Here is a 21810-nt window from a genome sequence, read left to right as displayed (position 1 = left end):
TACCGTGGCTCTGGACACCTTATTCCTAGGCAGCACCTGTGGGAGTGGGAGTTATGCCAGCCAGATCGGGCCAGATGCTGTTTCTGGCAGTAGAAGAGAGGGACACTGCTGTGCACACCTGGCTCAAGATGGCACACGCATTTATTAGCCAGGCATATGCATGTTCATCAGCAAAGGGTTACATGCTTCTGCAAAATTTGTTCCTTTGGGCAGCCCCAGAGCCTCTAAAAGAGGGAACGGAGCTGGGGAAGGGTCTGGAGCACAGGTGTGACAAGGAGTGGCTGAGGGAGCTGGGGGGGCTGAGCCTGGAGAAAAGGAGGCTCAGGGGGCACCTTCTCGCTCTCTCCAACTCTCTGTGACAGGAAGGTGCAGCCAGGTGAGGGTTGGTCTTTGCTCCCAGGGAACAAGGGACAGGACAAGAGGAAACGGCCCCAAGTGTGCCGGGGGAGGTTTGGATTGGGTGTTACAGGAGAGCTGTGAGAGAAGGGTTTGTTTCTGATGGTCTCTGTCAGACAGTCTCAGTTCTGGAGTATGTGGTAGGTTTGGCAAATACCCAGCAGAGGTTTTGCTTTTGAAGAGAAAAGCTCAAAACCACAGTGTAGTCTTCAGGCTTGAATACCAGCAAGGGCCATGAGACACCTTCTTTGTGTAAGACAAGTAAATGGTATTGTTGGTGTGAACTGCTGCACAAAGAGAGTCTGCTTTGGCCACATCAGCCAGACTGCCATCAGTCACTAAAGGACTGCTCACCACAAGAGCCGTTTCCCTGCCAGGCATGCCCTCGTTGCAGAGAGCTGCTTTGCACACTGGAGGAGGGGACACTTTGATGTGGGTTTTGTCCGAGAAGGAGAAACCCTGTGAATTTTCACTTGCTTCAGCAAGCAAAATTGCTTTCCTCAACCATCCTGAAAATGTCCAGCACTGGAATAGATCCTGATAGACATTTTGTTGGTAAGGGAGTTTACAAGGAGAATTGGTGTGATTTTTTGCAAGGCTGGAGCTGTGGGAGATGGCAGGCTATGGGGCTGTGTGGAGCATGCCCTCCATGTCTTCTACATTGAATTTGGGGAGGTGAAAGGTGAACAGGGCTATCTTTGGGCCCAGGAATGAGCCCTCTCACAGGAAGCCCGGCAGAAACATCAGCTTTCCGTTGGGATTTTTGTGCTGCTCTTGTGCTCTGTTTTCCTAAGACTTACCTCGGAGGATCTTCACTGTTCTCTTAAGGGTCCTCTTTTGGTGTGTACTGGTCGGTGTCCATAGCCAAACTGAGTTTGTAGGACTTTTCTTTTGTGGGCACAGGGAGGGCGCAGCGGGAACGCTGACAAGAGACAAATCTTTTTAAAGACTCGCCTGGAGTATTTCTGAACAGCAACCCAGAGATGTCTCCTGGGCTGTGTTCTAAGTCACTTCCTGGGAAGCTGTGTCCCCCCCAGGGCAGACAGTGGCCCAGGGGAGCAGCAGCCGAGTGCTCTGAGAGCGCGTGAGCCCATCAGTCTTTGCCTCTTGCCACACAGAGTTTGCAGGGGAAGTGTCAAGCCCTCTGCTCTTTCCTTCTGTGCAGGTCCTGCTGGAAAAGCAGAAGGAGAAGAATTCTTTATCAGAGACACTGCTCCAAACTCGGGGACAGCTAAGCCAAGCCTGCCAGCAGGTGCAGCAGCTCAGGCAGGAGGTGAAAGAGCAGCAAGAGAAGGGGCAGGTAAGTCTGAGCAGGCAGGGAACAGAGTGCAGGGCAGTGGCAAGGGCACAAAAGGCAGGTGCTGGGAGTCAGGAGGCAAGGGCTGCTTCAGGCCCTGGCAGCACAGAGCCTGGCAAGCTCCAGAGCTCAGGCCCGGGAAGCAAGGCTTACAATGGAAGCAGAGCTGGGTAGAGAAGCCAAAAGAAGTCGCTGAAGGAATGGGATTTTGAGAGAGCAAGTGGGAAAAGCTGAGCCTGAGGGCAGGTCGCAGGAAGTTGCTCTGCATTTTGTTGCCAGACCATCCAGGCAAAGCTGCAAGCTGAGCTGCAGGAAGCTCGGGGGGAGATCCAGGCAGCGCAGAAGAGGCACGAGGAAGAGCTACGAGGCATCAAAGAGGAAATGAATCTCCTCCTTGAGCAGAGGGAGGCTCTACAAAAGCAGGTGAGTGAAAGAGCAGTGGCACCGCAGCATCCAGCAGGGGGTCTGTGCCCTTCTTGCTTTTCCATGGCAGAGCAGCAGCTGCTGGGGTGGTCCCTGGGGCTGCCTCGTGCTCTGGGCTCCTTGGCAGCTGCTCTGAAGGACCCTCGGTGCTCTGCTGAATCTCAGCTGCTGCCCAGCTGCTCAGCTGGGCTAGTCCTCTGGGCTGTTGGCCAGCAACCATCAGCACGGATTCCTGCTGGCCTCTTCTTGCTGGCCATGGTGTGGGAGGTGCTTTTTCAGGTGCCCTTGGTGGGCCACGTAGAGATTGAAACAAGTTGTCCGTATGCATTGTGAATCTGGTGCTCTGAGGACAGGGAGAAATGGAAAGTTGGCCTTTGCCTTTTCTCACAGCCTCTGCTGTGGCTGACAGTGACAGGCTGTGGCTGTAGCCTCTGACTGCTTTGTTCTGTTTGACTGGAGGTGGGAGAGTTGACATCTCAGCTGGCAGCCTCCAGAGAGTCCCAGGCAACGATTGTTCAGAGAGCCCGGCAAGATGTGAGGGAGGCCCAGAAGCAGTCAAGGCAGAAGCTGTTGCAGGTTGAGCAGCTCCAGAAGATGCTGGAGGAGGCAGAACATCAGAACAAGGAGCTGCAAGTGCACCTGAAGAACTTGGAGATGGAAAGGAGTCAATGGGAAGAAGTGGCACGCCAAAATTCGGGACTTTGGGCTTCCTTGAACACCCTAGAGAAGGAAAAAGCCAGGTAAATGAAAGCCTGTGGGACTCTGCCTTGTGGGAATGGATTCCCTCTTTGCCATCTTTGCACCTGCCAGGGGCTCTGGCAGCATTTCCTACGTGGCAGAGTTCTGAACTCTCCGTGCAGACGCGTCTGGTTGTCTGGATGTTGTGTTTCATTTTCTTTTCTTTCAAGCCTTCAGTTAGAGTTTTTCTGAAGACAAAGGCTTTTGGAGTAGCTCTTTCCCTCTAGGGGTGTGTTCTGTTGTGAGGTGGGTGTGCTAACACTGCCCAAGCTGCAGTGTAAGGAGCTGGACACATCCAGCAGCTCCGCCTTGGGTCCTGTAACTTGAAGCCTTTGGGATCTGGAGCAGCCTGGCATCCTGATGCCTTTGCTTGGCAGAACCATCTCAAGGCCCTGATTGCTGACCTAGGCCAGATTCCCCTCAAAGGCACCCAAGAACCAAGAATGTCTCTGTTGCATCGTTCCTCAGAAAATGCCCCCAGGTGCCTGGGGGGGCTCAAGCAGGGTCCCTGCCAGCCTCCAGAGTCACAGGCAATACTGACTGTGCAAAGAATGCAAGAGACAAGACCAAGGTTAGCGGGGCCCCTCCAGCTGACCAAGTCCTGCCGGTCTTCAGTGCCACTGGATTCTTCTTTCGAGAAGAAGACAAAGAAAGGGCAGGGCCCTCTTGCTTGCCTGCAGGTTTCTGCATCTTCCATCAGGTTGTGCTCCAAGGCTCTGTTGCCACTTCTGCTATCGGCCTTTGTTTCTCCAGCTGGAAGTAGGATGGGTGCTGGTAAATCTTAGGGAACTTCCCCGAGATCCTCTGGCTGTAGGGTGCTGCTCCTCCTACCTGGACATACAAGATGGGGCAAGGAAATGTCTCTTCCATGTTGACCAAACCTTTCCCCCTTGGAGCCTGGGTAGTCAGAAGAAAACTCTTCCTCTCCCCTAATCTCTTCATGGCAAGACTTTGTTAGGTCTATATTCACATTCCCATCTCAAGAAGAAGGTAGGACATGTAGGCAGGAACTCCTCATTCTTTCATGAATAAAAGCAGAGTGGGCACATGCTGGGCTGTGACTGCAGGGGGAACAAACAAACAGCCACGTTGTTTAGACAAACCTCATCAGACAGAGCAGTTTTCCCCGAGGTGGTGCGAGTCCTAAGAGTTCCTAAAATGTGATACCGTGTAGTAATGAGTTGCATGCTTCCCTTTTAGGCTGCTTCTGTCTCTGGAGGAAAAGAACCTGTGCCTCAGAACACTGGAAGAAAAGAACCAGGCACTGAACAATCAGGTGTCTCAATTTCGTTCTGCTCTTCGCGAGGCCGAGCAGCTCTGTGCAAACCGCACAGGACAAGTGCTGAAGCTCAACGCCCAGGTAATCTGTGCCCTGGCGTCCTCTTCTCCAGGGACACACATCATCACCTTTGGCTTGGAGGCCCCAACTGCTTTCTCCTCCCAGCAGCATCCACTGCTGCCGTGTTCTGCCCCGGGGTGCTGCTGCACCCACAGGCCAAGGCTGGATCTGGTGTCTGCTGCCGATGTTTTCCTCCGTTCTCTCCCGGGTCCCAGCAGGAAATGTGGGAGGAGAAGCAGCAGCAGACTCCTTTGGAGCTTCTCCATCCCTCTGTTAGCAGTGTTGTCCCAGATGGAGTTGGTGCCTGTGCTGGGCACCGAGCAATGTGGGCACACAGACGTGGCTATGGCAGGCTGGGGAGGGCACTTCCAGCGCAGCCAGTTCAGCCGGTGTTCAGAGCTGCAGCCTCAAGGATGCCCATTGGCTCCCTTTCCCTATTTTCAGGACACTTGTTTCCATTGGAATCCTTGGCTCTGTGCCTTCTGTTTTGGGCATGTTTTTTTGCCTGAAGTCATTTCTCCTTTGTTACTTGCTCTACTGCCTGCTCTGCTGCCTCAGGAGCAGCCCTGTCCCTGAGGCTCTGTGCATCCATCTTCCAGATGCGGGCCCTGCAGAAGGCAGTGCTGGAGATGGAGGCTACCCAGGCAACTCGAGAGAAGCAGCTGCTGCAGGAGCTGGAGGAGTCCCGAGCAGGAGAACGGAGCTTGAGGGACTCTGTGCAGGTGCTGGAGGCTGAGGTGTCTGAGCTGCGTAGGAAGCTCCAGAGCTCTGAGAACAGAGCAGAGGCCTTGGCCACGAAGTGTCAGCAGGCCAGTGGTGCTCACCAGGAAACTCAATCCCAGCTGGACAAACTGCTCCTGGTTCTCCACCACGTGATCAGGGATAGCAGAGACTTGGTCACCTGGAGCTCAGGCAAGTGTGGGAGGCTGGGAGAGCAGGTGGAGCGAGGGGGTGGTTCCTGGTCATCCTGGTATGACACACTCACCCTGTCAGTTCAGGCTGACTCAGGCCTTGGGAAGTCTTGTCTCCCTGCAGAGACACAAGTCCATGTTTGTTTGTAGAGAAGTGATTAGAGTCAGAAGGGAGAAGGGCCCAAGTCCTGTCAAGCCACAGGGCCCATGCAGTTGTCTTTGGGGCAGTGCTGACATTAGTGGTCATCAAAATAACGTCAGCCTGTGACACACATCCTGCTGCAAGGCGAGCTCTAGGACAATGACAAAGGCACCTCCTCCTAGGTAGAAAGAGGCCTTGTTTGTTGGAGACTGTTGGATTAAATCTTGAAACAGAATGTCTTCTCTTTTCAGAAAAGGGTCATGTCTTGGGCCTAAGTGCTTCTCAGGATGGGGATGTCCCCGCAGAGCTCACAGTGGACAGAGTGTCAGCAGCTCTGCAAGACCTGCAGCAGCACCTGGAGCATTCCCAGAAAGATCTGGTAATATGCACCCAGAAATCCTGTCCTGCTGCTGGGCTGCTGGACAAGCAGAGTGCCAAGGCCAGGATGGGTGGAAGTTCTTGTAGGGGGGTTGTCTCACTAGCATGGGGAGGAAGGAGGATCACGATCACATCTACCAGTACGGTCCAGCTGCCCTCTCCCACCTGGGCTATTTCTGCTTTAGTGTTTGTAGCCCTTTGTCTCCTGCCAGCAGTGGCACTGACAGGTGATTCTGTTCCTCTTGCCTCTTCCAGAATGATGCAAGGAAGAAGATACAGGCCTTGGAGCTGGAGCTGGGCATGGGGCAGGCTGAGAGGGACAATCTCAGAGCCAGCAATCAGGAGCTGCTGAAACAGTTGGAAGAAATTCAAGCAGGTACAGCTTCACCTCTCCCACCCGCTGCCCCATCCTGTCCCAGCAGGGATCTCTGATGCCACACAGAGGAAAAGGGCAGTGCCCAGAGATGGCAGAGGGGAAGAACAACCAGCAGGAGATTTCTCCATCCAGTGCCAGTGAAAGCTTTTTCTCGAGAAAGATGCCGTGGCTGGCAGTGCCATCTGGCTGTGCTATGGCTGATCCCGTGCACAGGTGGTGCCTTTCAGGTGCTGTGTCTGTGCTGAGGAGCTGTAGCTGGATGCCTCAGCTCGATTCCCCCCAACTCCAGGCCCTGACAGAGCCCCCAGGCTATTGGCCTCTCTGGAGCAGGGCTGCACAGGCATCCCCGCTCCTTTGTCTCTCTTGGACTGCTCACTCTGCACAAGCCCAAGAGGAAAGACACTTTCCTATTCCTCTGAACCTTGCCCCTTGGATTCCTGCTTTTTTCTCCTTCATTTCTGTCAGCTTTGGAAGCCCTTGCGGCCTTAGGGGCTGGCAAACACAGGCAGGCCAAGAAGACAGTGCTGTTGTCCCTGCAGGATGCACATCAGTTTGCCTTTGCTTTGCTGTTCTCATTCTCCTTCTCCTTCCTGCTGCAGCGATGTGGAGGGCAGAACACCAGAAGACCTCTCGAGAAACTGCCCTGGAGAAAGAGGCCATTGCCCTGAAGGAAGAGGGTGTGACTCTTTGTCAGGAGGTGGCATCTCTGCAGAGGAAACTGGAGAGCCTGGAGAAGGAAAGGAAGGATGTGCTGGTGAGAACGGCAGATGCCATGAAGGGCCATTTCCTAGCTATGTTTGGCCCTTGTGTTAATAGTTCTAAGGAGCACCTCTTTCCAGCTGAGCTTTTCAAACTGCATTCTTCTGAATAAGGAGGAAAAGATGTCGTAGTCATGCCAAAGCCAGTTAGTGCTGAGGCTGCTGGTTTTCCTCCATGCTGGAGTTTTGTGCCCTCTAGTTCTCAATGTCCACACTGTCTCTATGGACATTGCATGGTCTGGGCAATTCCTCGTGTCCAAACCCACGTCCAGATTTCAAATACCTGGACCTGGAACGAGAGGTGAAAAGGCCAAGTTTGCTGTTAATAGAAAGGTGTTTGGCCTTGGCCATCAGAGAGCAGCCAGTGGGGAGAAAAGAGAGAAAAGCAAAGTGCTGATGCAGATAAGGACGTGTGCCTGCAAGGGGAGAACTCGTCCTGAGTGGCAGCAGAGAATGACAGACTGATGTGGCCATTGCTGCTCCAAGAGAGGGCAGTGGGGCTCTCGGGGATGGTGCCATGGAAACTCTACACAGGAGAGCTCAAAAACCACTCCTGTCACCCCAGCTGCAGGGAGTGAAATGTTGGGGGTGTTTGCTCTTCCCTTTCTCCCTGCTGGAGAGCACATCCTCATGGCACCGCCTAAATCCTGCTTAGCGTGGACTTGGAATCCTGGCTGCAGTTCTGGCAGCTGCTCCCCAAAGGAACACTCGAGTGGAGCTGCAAGAGGTCGGGGAAGGGCAGAAAGGGAGCTGGGATGGGCTGAGTGAGCTGGGAAAGACTCAGCGTCAAGGGCGGTCCCAGCAAAGGTCTGAGGCATCCCGAGAGGCAGAGAGAGAGGGGCAGCCTTTGCCTGCCTGTGGCAGGAGTCCCGATCTGGTATGAAAAGCAAACCGAGAGAGGGAATGAGTGACCTCCCTGTTTTGGCAGCGTGAACGGGAATTGTACGAGGAGCAGATGAGAGATCTGAAAAAGAAGAATGAAATGAAAACACCGGAGATGCGAAGTGTCAAGGAAAACACCCAACAACTGGAAGTGGAGAGGGAAGCCAAGCAGGAACAGTTGGAGCATGGGGCTGCTGCTTTGAAGGAATGGCAAGAGACCGCTCAAGTCCTGAGTGTTGCACTGACCAAGAGTGAAATTTCCAAAGGGGCTCTGAAGAAAGACTTGGACATCTTGAAGGAAAGGCTTTGTCTCCAGGTAGGCACTGGCACTGATCTTCAGTCCACTGCAACGTCTCTCAAAGATTCCAATGAAGTTTCCCATGAAGAGGTGGGATTCTAAATCCCTGTCAGTCTAGGCCTGCTTGGGCAAAGCAGCCCGGGCTGCAGCAGGCAGCCTTGTTTGTCTGCCTGGCTCCAGCCAGAGACCATTGGCTGCCAGATTGTTTGCTGGCATGCCTGGAACGACTGAGGCAGCTCTGGAGCTGTTATTCAAATCAGCTCCAGGCCAAAAGCTGGGCATGGGGAATTGCTTCTCCCGTGCCCAGGCAAGGGGAGGCAACATGTGTGGGTTGGATTTGGTGTGGAAAGGAATGGAGCAGGTGAGCAGAGTGATGGACTGAAGTGAGCAGAGTTCTGTAGCGAGGGCTGAAGAGCAGCTGCACTGCTGGAGCTTCGAGGACGCTTCCCGAGATGGAGATTTCTGAGGGACAGCTCTTGTGGTGTTTGAAATAAGGGAATCATCTCCTCTCTGAACACCCAGCAGGCTGTTGGAGCAGAGGGCAAGCGGCTGTCTGAGCACTCCAGGAGGGGTGTGGAATGTGTGCGGGACCAGGTTGCAGCAGCAGCAAAAGACAAGCCAGAGAAGCGTGAGCTCAGGAGAACTTTTGAGGTAAAGTGGGCTTTCACTGCCTCTGCAGAGCCTCAGGCTCCTCTGGATCATGACTCGTGTGCCCAGGCAGTGCTTTGGAGTCCTCTGCTTGTTTCCTTGCCTCTCCCTGTCCCTGCTGTGGGCACACCCCTTTGTTTGTTCTCTCTGTTGTGGCAGCCCATGGCTTTCACAAAGGCACCTTCAGTCCGCTGCCTCCCTCCCTGGCCCCGTGTCCCCGGACACACACTGGCCTCTCCTGCACAGCCCCCAGCGAGAGCTCTTTGCCCCCAGTGCTGTCTGGTGCAATTGAGGGTCTGTGAGCAGAGATCTCCTTGCCTTGATGTCCAGAGGTCCTTTTGCCCCATGTTTGCTGACAGGTTTCTGTGACCCTTTCTCCCATCCAACCTGCAGGTGGAACCTGAAGGGAGGAGTGTCCAGAGAATCTTTGGGAAAGTTTACCTCTCGGATACCATTAGAGTGGATGCTCCCCCGTCTGCCCAGCACAGCAGGTCGACTTCTGGACAGGTGAGAACATCATCTTCCTTGGTGGGAGGAACACAACCCTTGGCAAGGCACATGTCCCTCAGAAAGCAGAGTAGCAGCTGTGAGCTGAGCTTTTTTCCCCAAGCCAGGCAAGCCCTGAGCGCTGCTCCCAGGGCTGGCAGCTCCTCTGCTCCAGAGCAGACAGAGGGCACCGTGCTGGAGCTGCTGTGGCTGCACCCGCTTCAGAGCCAGCAGGAGGTGGGAGCAGCTGGCTCTCTGCTGCCAGCCAGCCCAGCAGCCACAAGCCCGTGGTGTCAGGAAAGAAGAGTTGGAGGAGTTTCATGGCCTCAGCAGTGCTTGAAGGCTCATTCTCCCCGTGGGCTTCGTTGCCCACATTGTGCTCTGCTCCCATGTGGAATGCTCTGAAGTTTGGGAGAAGGAGAGTTTGCTCCCTGTCCCTGGGCTGGCTGTGCAGGAGCTTGCTGTTCAGATCAGCTCCAGGCCAAAAGCCGGGCATGGGGATCTGCTTCTCCCTTGCCCAGGCAAGGGGAGGCAACACGTGGGGGTGAGCAGTGATGGACTGAAGTGAGCAGAGCTCTGTAGCGAGGGCTGAACAGCAGCTGCACTGCTGGTGCTTAGAGTCAAGTGTATTGGCAGTTGTGGAAGATGCAGTATTTTTGGGTGACAACACAGAATTTGGGGCAGGGATGTTTGTTGGGAAGGAGCAATCTGGTGCCAGGCAAGCCAGCAGGGCCTGACACAGCACTTCCAAGGTAACAGTGCCAGAGGCTTTTGGCAGCCCAGGGTATCGGAGCTGCAGAGGGCAGATGCTGTGAAACTTTGAGCCCAGAGCACAGGAGCTCCCTGTCCTCTGGCTGCCTGCGAGGTGGCACTGGCTGGCTCTGCACAGGGCTCCTGAGGAAGGGCTCGAGCTGTACCTTGTCCTGCTTCCAGGTTTCCCAGGAGCAAGAGTCATTGAGCAGGGCTCTGGAGCAGCTGCACCAGGAGCCCTCTGGCCAAGGGCACGCACTGGCCCAGGTGTGCAGAGAGAAGGAGCTGCTGGGCCGGGAGAAGGCTGCCCTTGAGGGCCGACTGGCAGCCATGGAGTGTCACCAACAAGACCTTTCCAAGCAGCTGGCAGAGACCAGGTAAAGGCAGGGAGGAGACCCTTTCCGGATGCTTTTACCTTGCATGGACAGAAAATGGAAGTCTCAAGAAAAAGAAATATGCCACAATGTGAAGGTTATTTTTCTGACATCTAAAGCCAGCAAAGCTGTTGTGAGCCTTGGGCTCCTGTTTGTGCCGCCAAGCACACTCGTGTGGGAAGTCAAAAGCAAGCCACCCGGCCCTGAATTGAGTAGTACTTAAACCATGCAGCTGTTGAGTGAAACCTCAAGTTTCTCTTGGGTTTAGTTCCTTGTTCTGGGCATTGAACATCCCTCTTTCCTTCCTAAGTAGCTTGACACAATCCTGATCTTCAGAACTGAAGCTTCATCTTCAGAACTCCAGGCTCTGACCTTGGGATGTTGGCAGTAGCATGCTGCCATTCAGGGGGAAGCCAGAGGCTCCTGCTGAAAATGCTGAGGGCCTTCTGCTTCCAAGCACACTCTTGAGAAGTGTGAGGCAGGACCTAGAGCTGCTTAGAGAGCAGCAGGGAAACCTCTTTGGAATTGTTGACAGCCCCTGGGGATTCTTGCTGTGTTGATGGGCACCCACCTGTCAAACCTGCCAAGGTCCTTTTGGATGGTCCCTCTCACTCTCCAAAGAAGGACAAGACTTGGGCTACTGCCTGCTTAGCTGGCAACACTAAAAGAAAGGTGGCAAGTCTATTCCTTGACCGTGCAGGAGCTTAAACTGCAGTCTCTGCATTCAGGTAGTTGTTGTTCAGACAACATGGTGTTCTGAATTTTTACAAGTGCTGCCATGACCATGAGATTTTACTGTATCATGCAAAGTAGTTCTGAAGTCTCTTAAATACAGAGTGTCTGGAAAATTATGTACCTTTATGTCCATGATGAAGAGAGTTAACAAGTCAGGAGTGAGCCAGGACGAGAGTCTGTTCTGTCCCCCTGCAGAGCAGCTTGGAAGTGCTGATGAGAGAAGGGCTGTGAGCAGAGGCTGGGCTTTTGCTCCTCGGCCCAGCCTGTGTGGGCACAGCTAGCCAGGGTCATAGGTCAGGAAGAGCAGCTGAAGGTTCGGCTGTTGAGGTCACGTTGGGCTGGGCTGTCTGTGCTGTGCCAGGCCATAAGGAAGGCCTGGGCACTCCCTCAGAGGGCCCTGCTTTGCTACTGAAATGGCACAAATGGGCCTTCTCTGTACAAGTTTCCATGCGACCCGTTTTGCATTCTCAGGCCTGGGCATCTTGAGCCACGTTGTCCTGGAATAACTGCCCGGGAGTGTCAGGAGCGAGCAGCTCATGTCTCTCCGTATTTGCAACCTGTAGGTCAGCGAAGGAGAGCCTGGAATCCAGCCTGTTTGCTGCTCAGCAGCAGATATCCCAGCTGGAGATCACCAGCAACCATCTGGAGGCTCAAGTGCTCACAGTCACACAGGCCAAGGAGGCGCTACAAGGTGAGAACCTCGTGTGCTTTGTTTGTGGTGCCGCCCCACCTAGATAGAGAAGCTGCTGTAAAGCCTCCTCTGTCTGCAGGGCTTCTGAGGAGCGGTGGCGCTGGAGGCAGGGCCCTCCTACGCTGACACTGAAAGGGCCTGAGTCAGTAAAGGCAGTAAAGACTCTGAATCTTGCTGTTGGTCGTGTTTGCAGGAGAAGTGAAGTGCCTCCAACGTGAGCTGGAAGCAGAGAGAGCTCTCAGGAAGCAGGAGCAGGAAGACACAGCACAACAGCTCTTGCAGGTAGAGCAGCAGTGTCACGAAAGCCTCAGGCTTCAGGGAACTGCTCAGCAGGTGGAAATAAACAAGCTCCTGCAAGACCTGGTAGGTGACAATACGCTTCTGAATTGTCCAAGCCGGCCCTGGGGGCTGGTTTAGCACCAGCAGAGCCTGAGGGTGTGAAAGGGCAGCAGTCCTCTGCCAGAGGCCTCCCGCTGCTGGGCCGGGCAGGAGAGGCGGCGGCTCGGACTTGGAGGCGCGTGAAGACCCACAGGATGGTGCTGGGCCAGTAAATGCAGCCACGGCTTCCGTGAGGGCGTAAGGCGAGTTCCAGAGCAGCTTGGGCAGTGCCCACCCAAAGCGTGGCGGCCCAGGGCAGGATCTTCCCCGAGTCCCACCTGCCACGGAGCAGATGCCAGCGTGGAGCAGATGCCAACAGTGCTGCTGGCTGCAGGCGTGGGAACTCGGTTCCTGTCTTGCTGTGCTCCCACGGTGGACAGAGGGATTAGCTTTGGGCTGGAAGCAAATGGAACAGGCCCCGGTCCTTCAGTCCTTGTGACTGGGGCACCAGGGTGCCAGAAGGTGACACCTCCTTTTCTGAATGGTTGGACTCAATGCTTGTGCAGGTCTTTCCCAACAGAAATGATTCCATGTTTCTGGGATCCTTGCACCTGCTGAGCCTCCTTTTAAATTCCCTGACAGGACACGGTTTCTGGAGAGCAGAGAGCCAGTGCTGTTGTCTTTTCAGGTTGGGGTTTGTGGGAGGGATGAAGCTTCACGTTTTTCAGCGAGAAGCTTGCCTGGGGACTTCAACTTGAAGATTTTTCCAAACCTCCTCAGGCAATTGAGCGGGAAAGGTACCATGCAGACATACAGGAGATGCTGCAGCAATGGGGAAAAGAGAAGGCAGAGAGAGAGCAGGAGTACCAGAAGGTGCTGTTTGAGATGAGGCAGAAAGTTGCCACCCTGCAGGCTCAAAGACAAGAGGAACAAACTAGATTTGAAAATGCCAAGCGAGAGGTAATGATTGTGCAAGGAGAATTGGTGTGATTTTTTGCAAGGCTGGAGCTGTGGGAGATGGCAGGCTATGGGGCTGTGTGGAGCATGCCCTCCATGTCTTCTACATTGAATTTGGGGAGGTGAAAGGTGAACAGGGCTATCTTTGGGCCCAGGAATGAGCCCTCTCACAGGAAGCCCGGCAGAAACATCAGCTTTCCGTTGGGATTTTTGTGCTGCTCTTGTGCTCTGTTTTCCTAAGACTTACCTCGGAGGATCTTCACTGTTCTCTTAAGGGTCCTCTTTTGGTGTGTACTGGTCGGTGTCCATAGCCAAACTGAGTTTGTAGGACTTTTCTTTTGTGGGCACAGGGAGGGCGCAGCGGGAACGCTGACAAGAGACAAATCTTTTTAAAGACTCGCCTGGAGTATTTCTGAACAGCAACCCAGAGATGTCTCCTGGGCTGTGTTCTAAGTCACTTCCTGGGAAGCTGTGTCCCCCCCAGGGCAGACAGTGGCCCAGGGGAGCAGCAGCCGAGTGCTCTGAGAGCGCGTGAGCCCATCAGTCTTTGCCTCTTGCCACACAGAGTTTGCAGGGGAAGTGTCAAGCCCTCTGCTCTTTCCTTCTGTGCAGGTCCTGCTGGAAAAGCAGAAGGAGAAGAATTCTTTATCAGAGACACTGCTCCAAACTCGGGGACAGCTAAGCCAAGCCTGCCAGCAGGTGCAGCAGCTCAGGCAGGAGGTGAAAGAGCAGCAAGAGAAGGGGCAGGTAAGTCTGAGCAGGCAGGGAACAGAGTGCAGGGCAGTGGCAAGGGCACAAAAGGCAGGTGCTGGGAGTCAGGAGGCAAGGGCTGCTTCAGGCCCTGGCAGCACAGAGCCTGGCAAGCTCCAGAGCTCAGGCCCGGGAAGCAAGGCTTACAATGGAAGCAGAGCTGGGTAGAGAAGCCAAAAGAAGTCGCTGAAGGAATGGGATTTTGAGAGAGCAAGTGGGAAAAGCTGAGCCTGAGGGCAGGTCGCAGGAAGTTGCTCTGCATTTTGTTGCCAGACCATCCAGGCAAAGCTGCAAGCTGAGCTGCAGAAAGCTCGGAGGGGAATCCAGGCAGCGCAGAAGAGGCACAAGGAAGAATTACGAGGCATCAAAGAGGAAATGAATCTCCTCCTTGAGCAGAGGGAGGCTCTACAAAAGCAGGTGAGTGAAAGAGCAGTGGCACCGCAGCATCCAGCAGGGGGTCTGTGCCCTTCTTGCTTTTCCATGGCAGAGCAGCAGCTGCTGGGGTGGTCCCTGGGGCTGCCTCGTGCTCTGGGCTCCTTGGCAGCTGCTCTGAAGGACCCTCGGTGCTCTGCTGAATCTCAGCTGCTGCCCTGGACAGCTGGGCTAGTCCTCTGGGCTGTTGGCCAGCAACCATCAGCACGGATTCCTGCTGGCCTCTTCTTGCTGGCCTTGGTGTGGGAGGTGCTTTTTCAGGTGCCCTTGGTGGGCCACGTAGAGATTGAAACAAGTTGTCCGTATGCATTGTGAATCTGGTGCTCTGAGGACAGGGAGAAATGGAAAGTTGGCCTTTGCCTTTTCTCACAGCCTCTGCTGTGGCTGACAGTGACAGGCTGTGGCTGTAGCCTCTGACTGCTTTGTTCTGTTTGACTGGAGGTGGGAGAGTTGACATCTCAGCTGGCAGCCTCCAGAGAGTCCCAGGCAACGATTGTTCAGAGAGCCCGGCAAGATGTGAGGGAGGCCCAGAAGCAGTCAAGGCAGAAGCTGTTGCAGGTTGAGCAGCTCCAGAAGATGCTGGAGGAGGCAGAACATCAGAACAAGGAGCTGCAAGTGCACCTGAAGAACTTGGAGATGGAAAGGAGTCAATGGGAAGAAGTGGCACGCCAAAATTCGGGACTTTGGGCTTCCTTGAACACCCTAGAGAAGGAAAAAGCCAGGTAAATGAAAGCCTGTGGGACTCTGCCTTGTGGGAATGGATTCCCTCTTTGCCATCTTTGCACCTGCCAGGGGCTCTGGCAGCATTTCCTACGTGGCAGAGTTCTGAACTCTCCGTGCAGACGCGTCTGGTTGTCTGGATGTTGTGTTTCATTTTCTTTTCTTTCAAGCCTTCAGTTAGAGTTTTTCTGAAGACAAAGGCTTTTGGAGTAGCTCTTTCCCTCTAGGGGTGTGTTCTGTTGTGAGGTGGGTGTGCTAACACTGCCCAAGCTGCAGTGTAAGGAGCTGGACACATCCAGCAGCTCCGCCTTGGGTCCTGTAACTTGAAGCCTTTGGGATCTGGAGCAGCCTGGCATCCTGATGCCTTTGCTTGGCAGAACCATCTCAAGGCCCTGATTGCTGACCTAGGCCAGATTCCCCTCAAAGGCACCCAAGAACCAAGAATGTCTCTGTTGCATCGTTCCTCAGAAAATGCCCCCAGGTGCCTGGGGGGGCTCAAGCAGGGTCCCTGCCAGCCTCCAGAGTCACAGGCAATACTGACTGTGCAAAGAATGCAAGAGACAAGACCAAGGTTAGCGGGGCCCCTCCAGCTGACCAAGTCCTGCCGGTCTTCAGTGCCACTGGATTCTTCTTTCGAGAAGAAGACAAAGAAAGGGCAGGGCCCTCTTGCTTGCCTGCAGGTTTCTGCATCTTCCATCAGGTTGTGCTCCAAGGCTCTGTTGCCACTTCTGCTATCGGCCTTTGTTTCTCCAGCTGGAAGTAGGATGGGTGCTGGTAAATCTTAGGGAACTTCCCCGAGATCCTCTGGCTGTAGGGTGCTGCTCCTCCTACCTGGACATACAAGATGGGGCAAGGAAATGTCTCTTCCATGTTGACCAAACCTTTCCCCCTTGGAGCCTGGGTAGTCAGAAGAAAACTCTTCCTCTCCCCTATTCTCTTCATGGCAAGACTTTGTTAGGTCTATATTCACATTCCCATCTCAAGAAGAAGGTAGGACATGTAGGCAGGAACTCCCCATTCTTTCATGAATAAAAGCAGAGTGGGCACATGCTGGGCTGTGACTGCAGGGGGAACAAACAAACAGCCACGTTGTTTAGACAAACCTCATCAGACAGAGCAGTTTTCCCCGAGGTGGTGCGAGTCCTAAGAGTTCCTAAAATGTGATACCGTGTAGTAATGAGTTGCATGCTTCCCTTTTAGGCTGCTTCTGTCTCTGGAGGAAAAGAACCTGTGCCTCAGAACACTGGAAGAAAAGAACCAGGCACTGAACAATCAGGTGTCTCAATTTCGTTCTGCTCTTCGCGAGGCCGAGCAGCTCTGTGCAAACCGCACAGGACAAGTGCTGAAGCTCAACGCCCAGGTAATCTGTGCCCTGGCATCCTCTTCTCCAGGGACACACATCATCACCTTTGGCTTGGAGGCCCCAACTGCTTTCTCCTCCCAGCAGCATCCACTGCTGCCGTGTTCTGCCCCGGGGTGCTGCTGCACCCACAGGCCAAGGCTGGATCTGGTGTCTGCTGCCGATGTTTTCCTCCGTTCTCTCCCGGGTCCCAGCAGGAAATGTGGGAGGAGAAGCAGCAGCAGACTCCTTTGGAGCTTCTCCATCCCTCTGTTAGCAGTGTTGTCCCAGATGGAGTTGGTGCCTGTGCTGGGCACCAAGCAATGTGGGCACACAGACGTGGCTATGGCAGGCTGGGGAGGGCACTTCCAGCGCAGCCAGTTCAGCCGGTGTTCAGAGCTGCAGCCTCAAGGATGCCCATTGGCTCCCTTTCCCTATTTTCAGGACACTTGTTTCCATTGGAATCCTTGGCTCTGTGCCTTCTGTTTTGGGCATGTTTTTTTGCCTGAAATCATTTCTCCTTTGTTGCTTGCTCTACTGCCTGCTCTGCTGCCTCAGGAGCAGCCCTGTCCCTGAGGCTCTGTGCATCCATCTTCCAGATGCAGGCCGAGCTGGAAGCAGTGATCGAGAAGGCGGCTCCCCAGCCTACTCAGGAGAAGCAGGAGCTGGAAACTGAGGGGTCTGAGCTGCGTGTGAGGCTCCAGAGCTCTGAGGAAAGAGCAGAGGCCATGGCCACGCAGTGTAAGACTTTGGAGCTGGAGCTGAGGGAGGTGCAGGCTCAGATAGACCATCTGAAGGCTCGCAACCAGGAGCTGCAGCAGGAGTTGGAGGAAAGTGAGCAAGGTAGAGCTTCTCCTCTCGCACCCACTGCCCCATCCTGTCTTGCCAGCAGGGCTCTCTGATCCCATGCAGAGGAAAAGTGCCCAGAGATGGCAGAGGGGAAGAACAACCAGCAGGAGATTTCTCCATCCAGTGCCAGTGAAAGCTTTTTCTCGAGAAAGATGCCGTGGCTGGCAGTGCCATCTGGCTGTGCTATGGCTGATCCCGTGCACAGGTGGTGCCTTTCAGGTGCTGTGTCTGTGCTGAGGAGCTGTAGCTGGATGCCTCAGCTCGATTCCCCCCAACTCCAGGCCCTGACAGAGCCCCCAGGCTATTGGCCTCTCTGGAGCAGGGCTGCACAGGCATCCCCGCTCCTTTGTCTCTCTTGGACTGCTCACTCTGCACAAGCCCAAGAGGAAAGACACTTTCCTATTCCTCTGAACCTTGCCCCTTGGATTCCTGCTTTTTTCTCCTTCATTTCTGTCAGCTTTGGAAGCCCTTGCGGCCTTAGGGGCTGGCAAACACAGGCAGGCCAAGAAGACAGTGCTGTTGTCCCTGCAGGATGCACATCAGTTTGCCTTTGCTTTGCTGTTCTCATTCTCCTTCTCCTTCCTGCTGCAGTGATGTGGAGGGCAGAACACCAGAAGACCTCTCGAGAAACTGCCCTGGAGAAAGAGGCCATTGCCCTGAAGGAAGAGGGTGTGACTCTTTGTCAGGAGGTGGCATCTCTGCAGAGGAAACTGGAGAGCCTGGAGAAGGAAAGGAAGGATGTGCTGGTGAGAACGGCAGATGCCATGAAGGGCCATTTCCTAGCTATGTTTGGCCCTTGTGTTAATAGTTCTAAGGAGCACCTCTTTCCAGCTGAGCTTTTCAAACTGCATTCTTCTGAATAAGGAGGAAAAGATGTCGTAGTCATGCCAAAGCCAGTTAGTGCTGAGGCTGCTGGTTTTCCTCCATGCTGGAGTTTTGTGCCCTCTAGTTCTCAATGTCCACACTGTCTCTATGGACATTGCATGGTCTGGGCAATTCCTCGTGTCCAAACCCACGTCCAGATTTCAAATACCTGGACCTGGAACGAGAGGTGAGAAGGCCAAGTTTGCTGTTAATAGAAAGGTGTTTGGCCTTGGCCATCAGAGAGCAGCCAGTGGGGAGAAAAGAGAGAAAAGCAAAGTGCTGATGCAGATAAGGACGTGTGCCTGCAAGGGGAGAACTCGTCCTGAGTGGCAGCAGAGAATGACAGACTGATGTGGCCATTGCTGCTCCAAGAGAGGGCAGTGGGGCTCTCGGGGATGGTGCCATGGAAACTCTACACAGGAGAGCTCAAAAACCACTCCTGTCACCCCAGCTGCAGGGAATGAAATGTTGGGGGTGTTTGCTCTTCCCTTTCTCCCTGCTGGAGAGCACATCCTCATGGCACTGCCTAAATCCTGCTTAGCGTGGACTTGGAATCCTGGCTGCAGTTCTGGCAGCTGCTCCCCAAAGGAACACTTGAGTGGAGCTGCAAGAGGTCGGGGAAGGGCAGAAAGGGAGCTGGGATGGGCTGAGTGAGCTGGGAAAGACTCAGCGTCAAGGGCGGTCCCAGCAAAGGTCTGAGGCATCCCGAGAGGCAGAGAGAGAGGGGCAGCCTTTGCCTGCCTGTGGCAGGAGTCCCGATCTGGTATGAAAAGCAAACCGAGAGAGGGAATGAGTGACCTCCCTGTTTTGGCAGCGTGAACGGGAATTGTACGAGGAGCAGATGAGGGATCTGAAAAAGAAGAATGAAATGAAAACACTTGAAATTTCAAGAAAGGAAACAACGCAACAATTGGACGCTGAAAATGAAAGAAAACAGGAGGAGTTGGAGCATGGGGCTGCTGCTTTGAAGGAAGGCAGAGGAAACGCTCAAGTCCTGTGTGCTCCACTGGCCAAGTGTAAAATTGCCAAAGAGGCTCTGAAGAAACACTCAGCCTTTCTGCAGGGAAAGAGTCATCCCCAGGTAGGCACTGGCATTGATCTTCAGTCCACTGCAACGTCTCTCAAAGATTCCAATGAAGTTTCCCATGAAGAGGTGGGATTCTAGATCCCTGTCAGTCTAGGCCTGCTTGGGCAAAGCAGCCCGGGCTGCAGCAGGCAGCCTTGTGTGTCTGCCTGGCTCCAGCCAGAGACCATTGGCTGCCAGATTGTTTGCTGGCACGCCTGGAACGACTGAGGCAGCTCTGGAGCTGTTATTCAAATCAGCTCCAGGCCAAAAGCTGGGCATGGGGAATTGCTTCTCCCGTGCCCAGGCAACGTGTGGGTTGGATTTGGTGTAGAAAGGAATGGAGCAGGTGAGCAGAGTGATGGACTGAAGTGAGCAGAGTTCTGTAGCGAGGGCTGAAGAGCAGCTGCACTGCTGGAGCTTCGAGGATGCTTCCCGAGATGGAGATTTCTGAGGGACAGCTCTTGTGGTGTTTGAAATAAGGGAATCATCTCCTCTCTGAACACCCAGCAGGCTGTTGGAGCAGAAGGCAAGCGGCTGTCTGAGCACTCCAGGAGGGGTGTGGAATGTGTGCGGGACCAGGTTGCAGCAGCAGCAAAAGACAAGCCAGAGAAGCGTGAGCTCAGGAGAACTTTTGAGGTAAAGTGGGCTTTCACTGCCTCTGCAGAGCCTCAGGCTCCTCTGGATCATGACTCGTGTGCCCAGGCAGTGCTTTGGAGTCCTCTGCTTGTTTCCTTGCCTCTCCCTGTCCCTGCTGTGGGCACACCCCTTTGTTTGTTCTCTCTGTTGTGGCAGCCCATGGCTTTCACAAAGGCACCTTCACTCCGCTGCCTCCCTCCCTGGCCCCGTGTCCCCGGACACACACTGGCCTCTCCTGCACAGCCCCCAGCGAGAGCTCTTTGCCCCCAGTGCTGTCTGGTGCAATTGAGGGTCTGTGAGCAGAGATCTCCTTGCCTTGATGTCCAGAGGTCCTTTTGCCCCATGTTTGCTGACAGGTTTCTGTGACCCTTTCTCCCATCCAAGGTGCAGGATGAACATGAAGGGAGGAGAATCAGAACTTTTTGGAGAGTGTTCCCCCCAGACTACTTTACATTGCCTGTCTCCCAGTCTGACCAGAAAAATGCATCAACCTCTGAAAGACAAGAGTCCTCCAGTAGCTCAGGGGAGCTGCAGCCCCCGTGCTGAGGCACAGCCTGTGGAGAAAGGGGTCAGTGGCCAGAATGCGTGCTTTGGGAATCAGAGCTGGGTTCCTAAATCCTGTCGGAACTCTCTCTCCCAGACCTGTGGTGGCTGAGGGTTGTATGAGGGAAGGGTTTGCCAGCCATGAACTGGACTTGTTGATCATCTGAGCTCCGTTCAGGGGCAGTGTGGGAGCCTGTTCCTTTCCCCTTCCCCAAGGGCAGAGTGTTGGTGAGGGCTGGAGTTGGAGGCTGTGTCTGCCCCCACAGCCGGTACCGTGGGGCTGCGGATGCTCCTGCCCACGTGGGCTTGTCTGAGCTGGGCTTTCTGCCTCTTTCAGGTGTCCTTGCTGCAGTCACAGCTGGCCCGAGACCGGCAGGAACCCCTGGAGAGCTGTGCAGGGAGCAGGCAGGAGATGCTCTCGTTGAGTCACAAGGACCTCCTTACTTCCTAGGCTTGTCAGAGAGGAGACAGGGTGCAGCTGCATGCAGTCGTAGCCTCAGATTTTGTCCATAGTTTATGTTTAAAGGATTGCAGGTGTAATTGTAGGATTGTAGGATAATAGGTGTAATTGAACCTTTATACAACTGTGTTCCATAGGATGAAGGATATATTTATAGAAAAATAAAGTGTTTATTACGACTACACAAAAAGACCTTTATCAGAGTTATTGACTACCCAGTACAGAGAACTATAACTTCCGGTAGAGTGCATTATATTTGAAGCAACATGGAAGCAGTTATATTCAAGCCAGCAAAACCAATTAATAATTAAAGATTGATGCTTCTCACCCAAACCAATGACCGTGGGCAAATATTTCTGTCAGCCTCAAGGAGTGACCTTGAGGGGCATCCTCACTCCAGGGACGAATCTGCAGATGGGAGACACGTGACATGAACCACTTTGGTGAGGGCAGGAGAATCCTGCCACATGTGGAGCTTTTGCATTTGTCCTTAGGAAACTGCAACCTGTTTTTTCTCTGAGTCACAGAATCTCAGGCTGGGGGAGGCTGGAGGCACCTCTGGAGGTCACCTTGCCCAGCCCCCTGCTCCATCAGGGCCACCCAGAGCTGGCTGCCCAGGATGTGTCCAGGCGGCTTTTGAATCTCTCCAGGGATGGAGACTCCACCACCTCCCTGGGCACCTGCAGCAGTGCTCGGCCACCCTCCCAGTGGGAGGAATTCTTGATCCTGGAAACACTCAAGAACTGGCTGAGGATGAGAAGGTCAGGGGTTGAGGTCCTAGTTTAGAATAAGGTAACTTAGCAAGGTGAAAAGCAGAATCACAGCCCTGGCTGACAGGAGATCAACTGAGCGGGGAACTTGTGATCAACCTCATCTCAGAAAGGAGGAATGTGGAAGAAAAAATTGTGGAAGAAGAATCAAGTTATCCAGAAGGAGTGAACAGACATTGCTGTGGAAGCAGTAGGGGAGGGGGAGAATAGTCAGGGAGCTCTTGAGCCAGGCATCCACCAGGTCTGAGGACCAGAGGAAGCTACAGGAGCTGTCTGTCATCTTCAAAAAAGCCTGGCCATTGAAGGAGGTTCCTGAGAACAGCAAAGAGTGTTACACCAGTCTTAAAGATGGGCACAGAAGAGGATCTGAAGAACTACAGGCTAATCAGCTCCTTTGGAATCCCTGGGAAGGTGATGGAGCAAATGGTCCTGGACACCCTTTCAAGCAACTGCGAGGGAAGGGCACTGGGAAGAGCCAGCACAG

General features: G+C 54.0%; 1 protein-coding gene across 1 annotated transcript in view; it reads left to right on the top strand.

Moving 5' to 3' along the window:
* The window catches only part of LOC138120837 (centrosome-associated protein CEP250-like), a 118521-nt gene extending 98422 nt beyond the window's left edge, over positions 1-20099 (top strand). Inside the window, exons 23-33 of the mRNA XM_069033855.1 lie at positions 5934-6000; positions 6600-6754; positions 7687-8028; positions 10006-10199; positions 11495-11585; positions 13936-14064; positions 14521-14801; positions 16000-16159; positions 16738-16981; positions 17579-17733; positions 19944-20099. Of these exons, the coding sequence (XP_068889956.1) occupies positions 5934-6000; positions 6600-6754; positions 7687-8028; positions 10006-10199; positions 11495-11585; positions 13936-14064; positions 14521-14801; positions 16000-16159; positions 16738-16981; positions 17579-17733; positions 19944-20099 (1974 nt within the window). The remainder of the gene's footprint in view (positions 1-5933; positions 6001-6599; positions 6755-7686; positions 8029-10005; positions 10200-11494; positions 11586-13935; positions 14065-14520; positions 14802-15999; positions 16160-16737; positions 16982-17578; positions 17734-19943) is intronic.
* The last annotated feature ends 1711 nt before the right edge of the window (positions 20100-21810 follow it).

The sequence above is a fragment of the Aphelocoma coerulescens genome, chromosome 20 (genome assembly GCF_041296385.1).
Source record: "Aphelocoma coerulescens isolate FSJ_1873_10779 chromosome 20, UR_Acoe_1.0, whole genome shotgun sequence".
In the NCBI taxonomy this organism is placed as follows: domain Eukaryota; kingdom Metazoa; phylum Chordata; class Aves; order Passeriformes; family Corvidae; genus Aphelocoma; species Aphelocoma coerulescens.
Note: the sequence above shows the minus strand (reverse complement) of the source record. Positions and strands in the feature narration are given on the sequence as shown.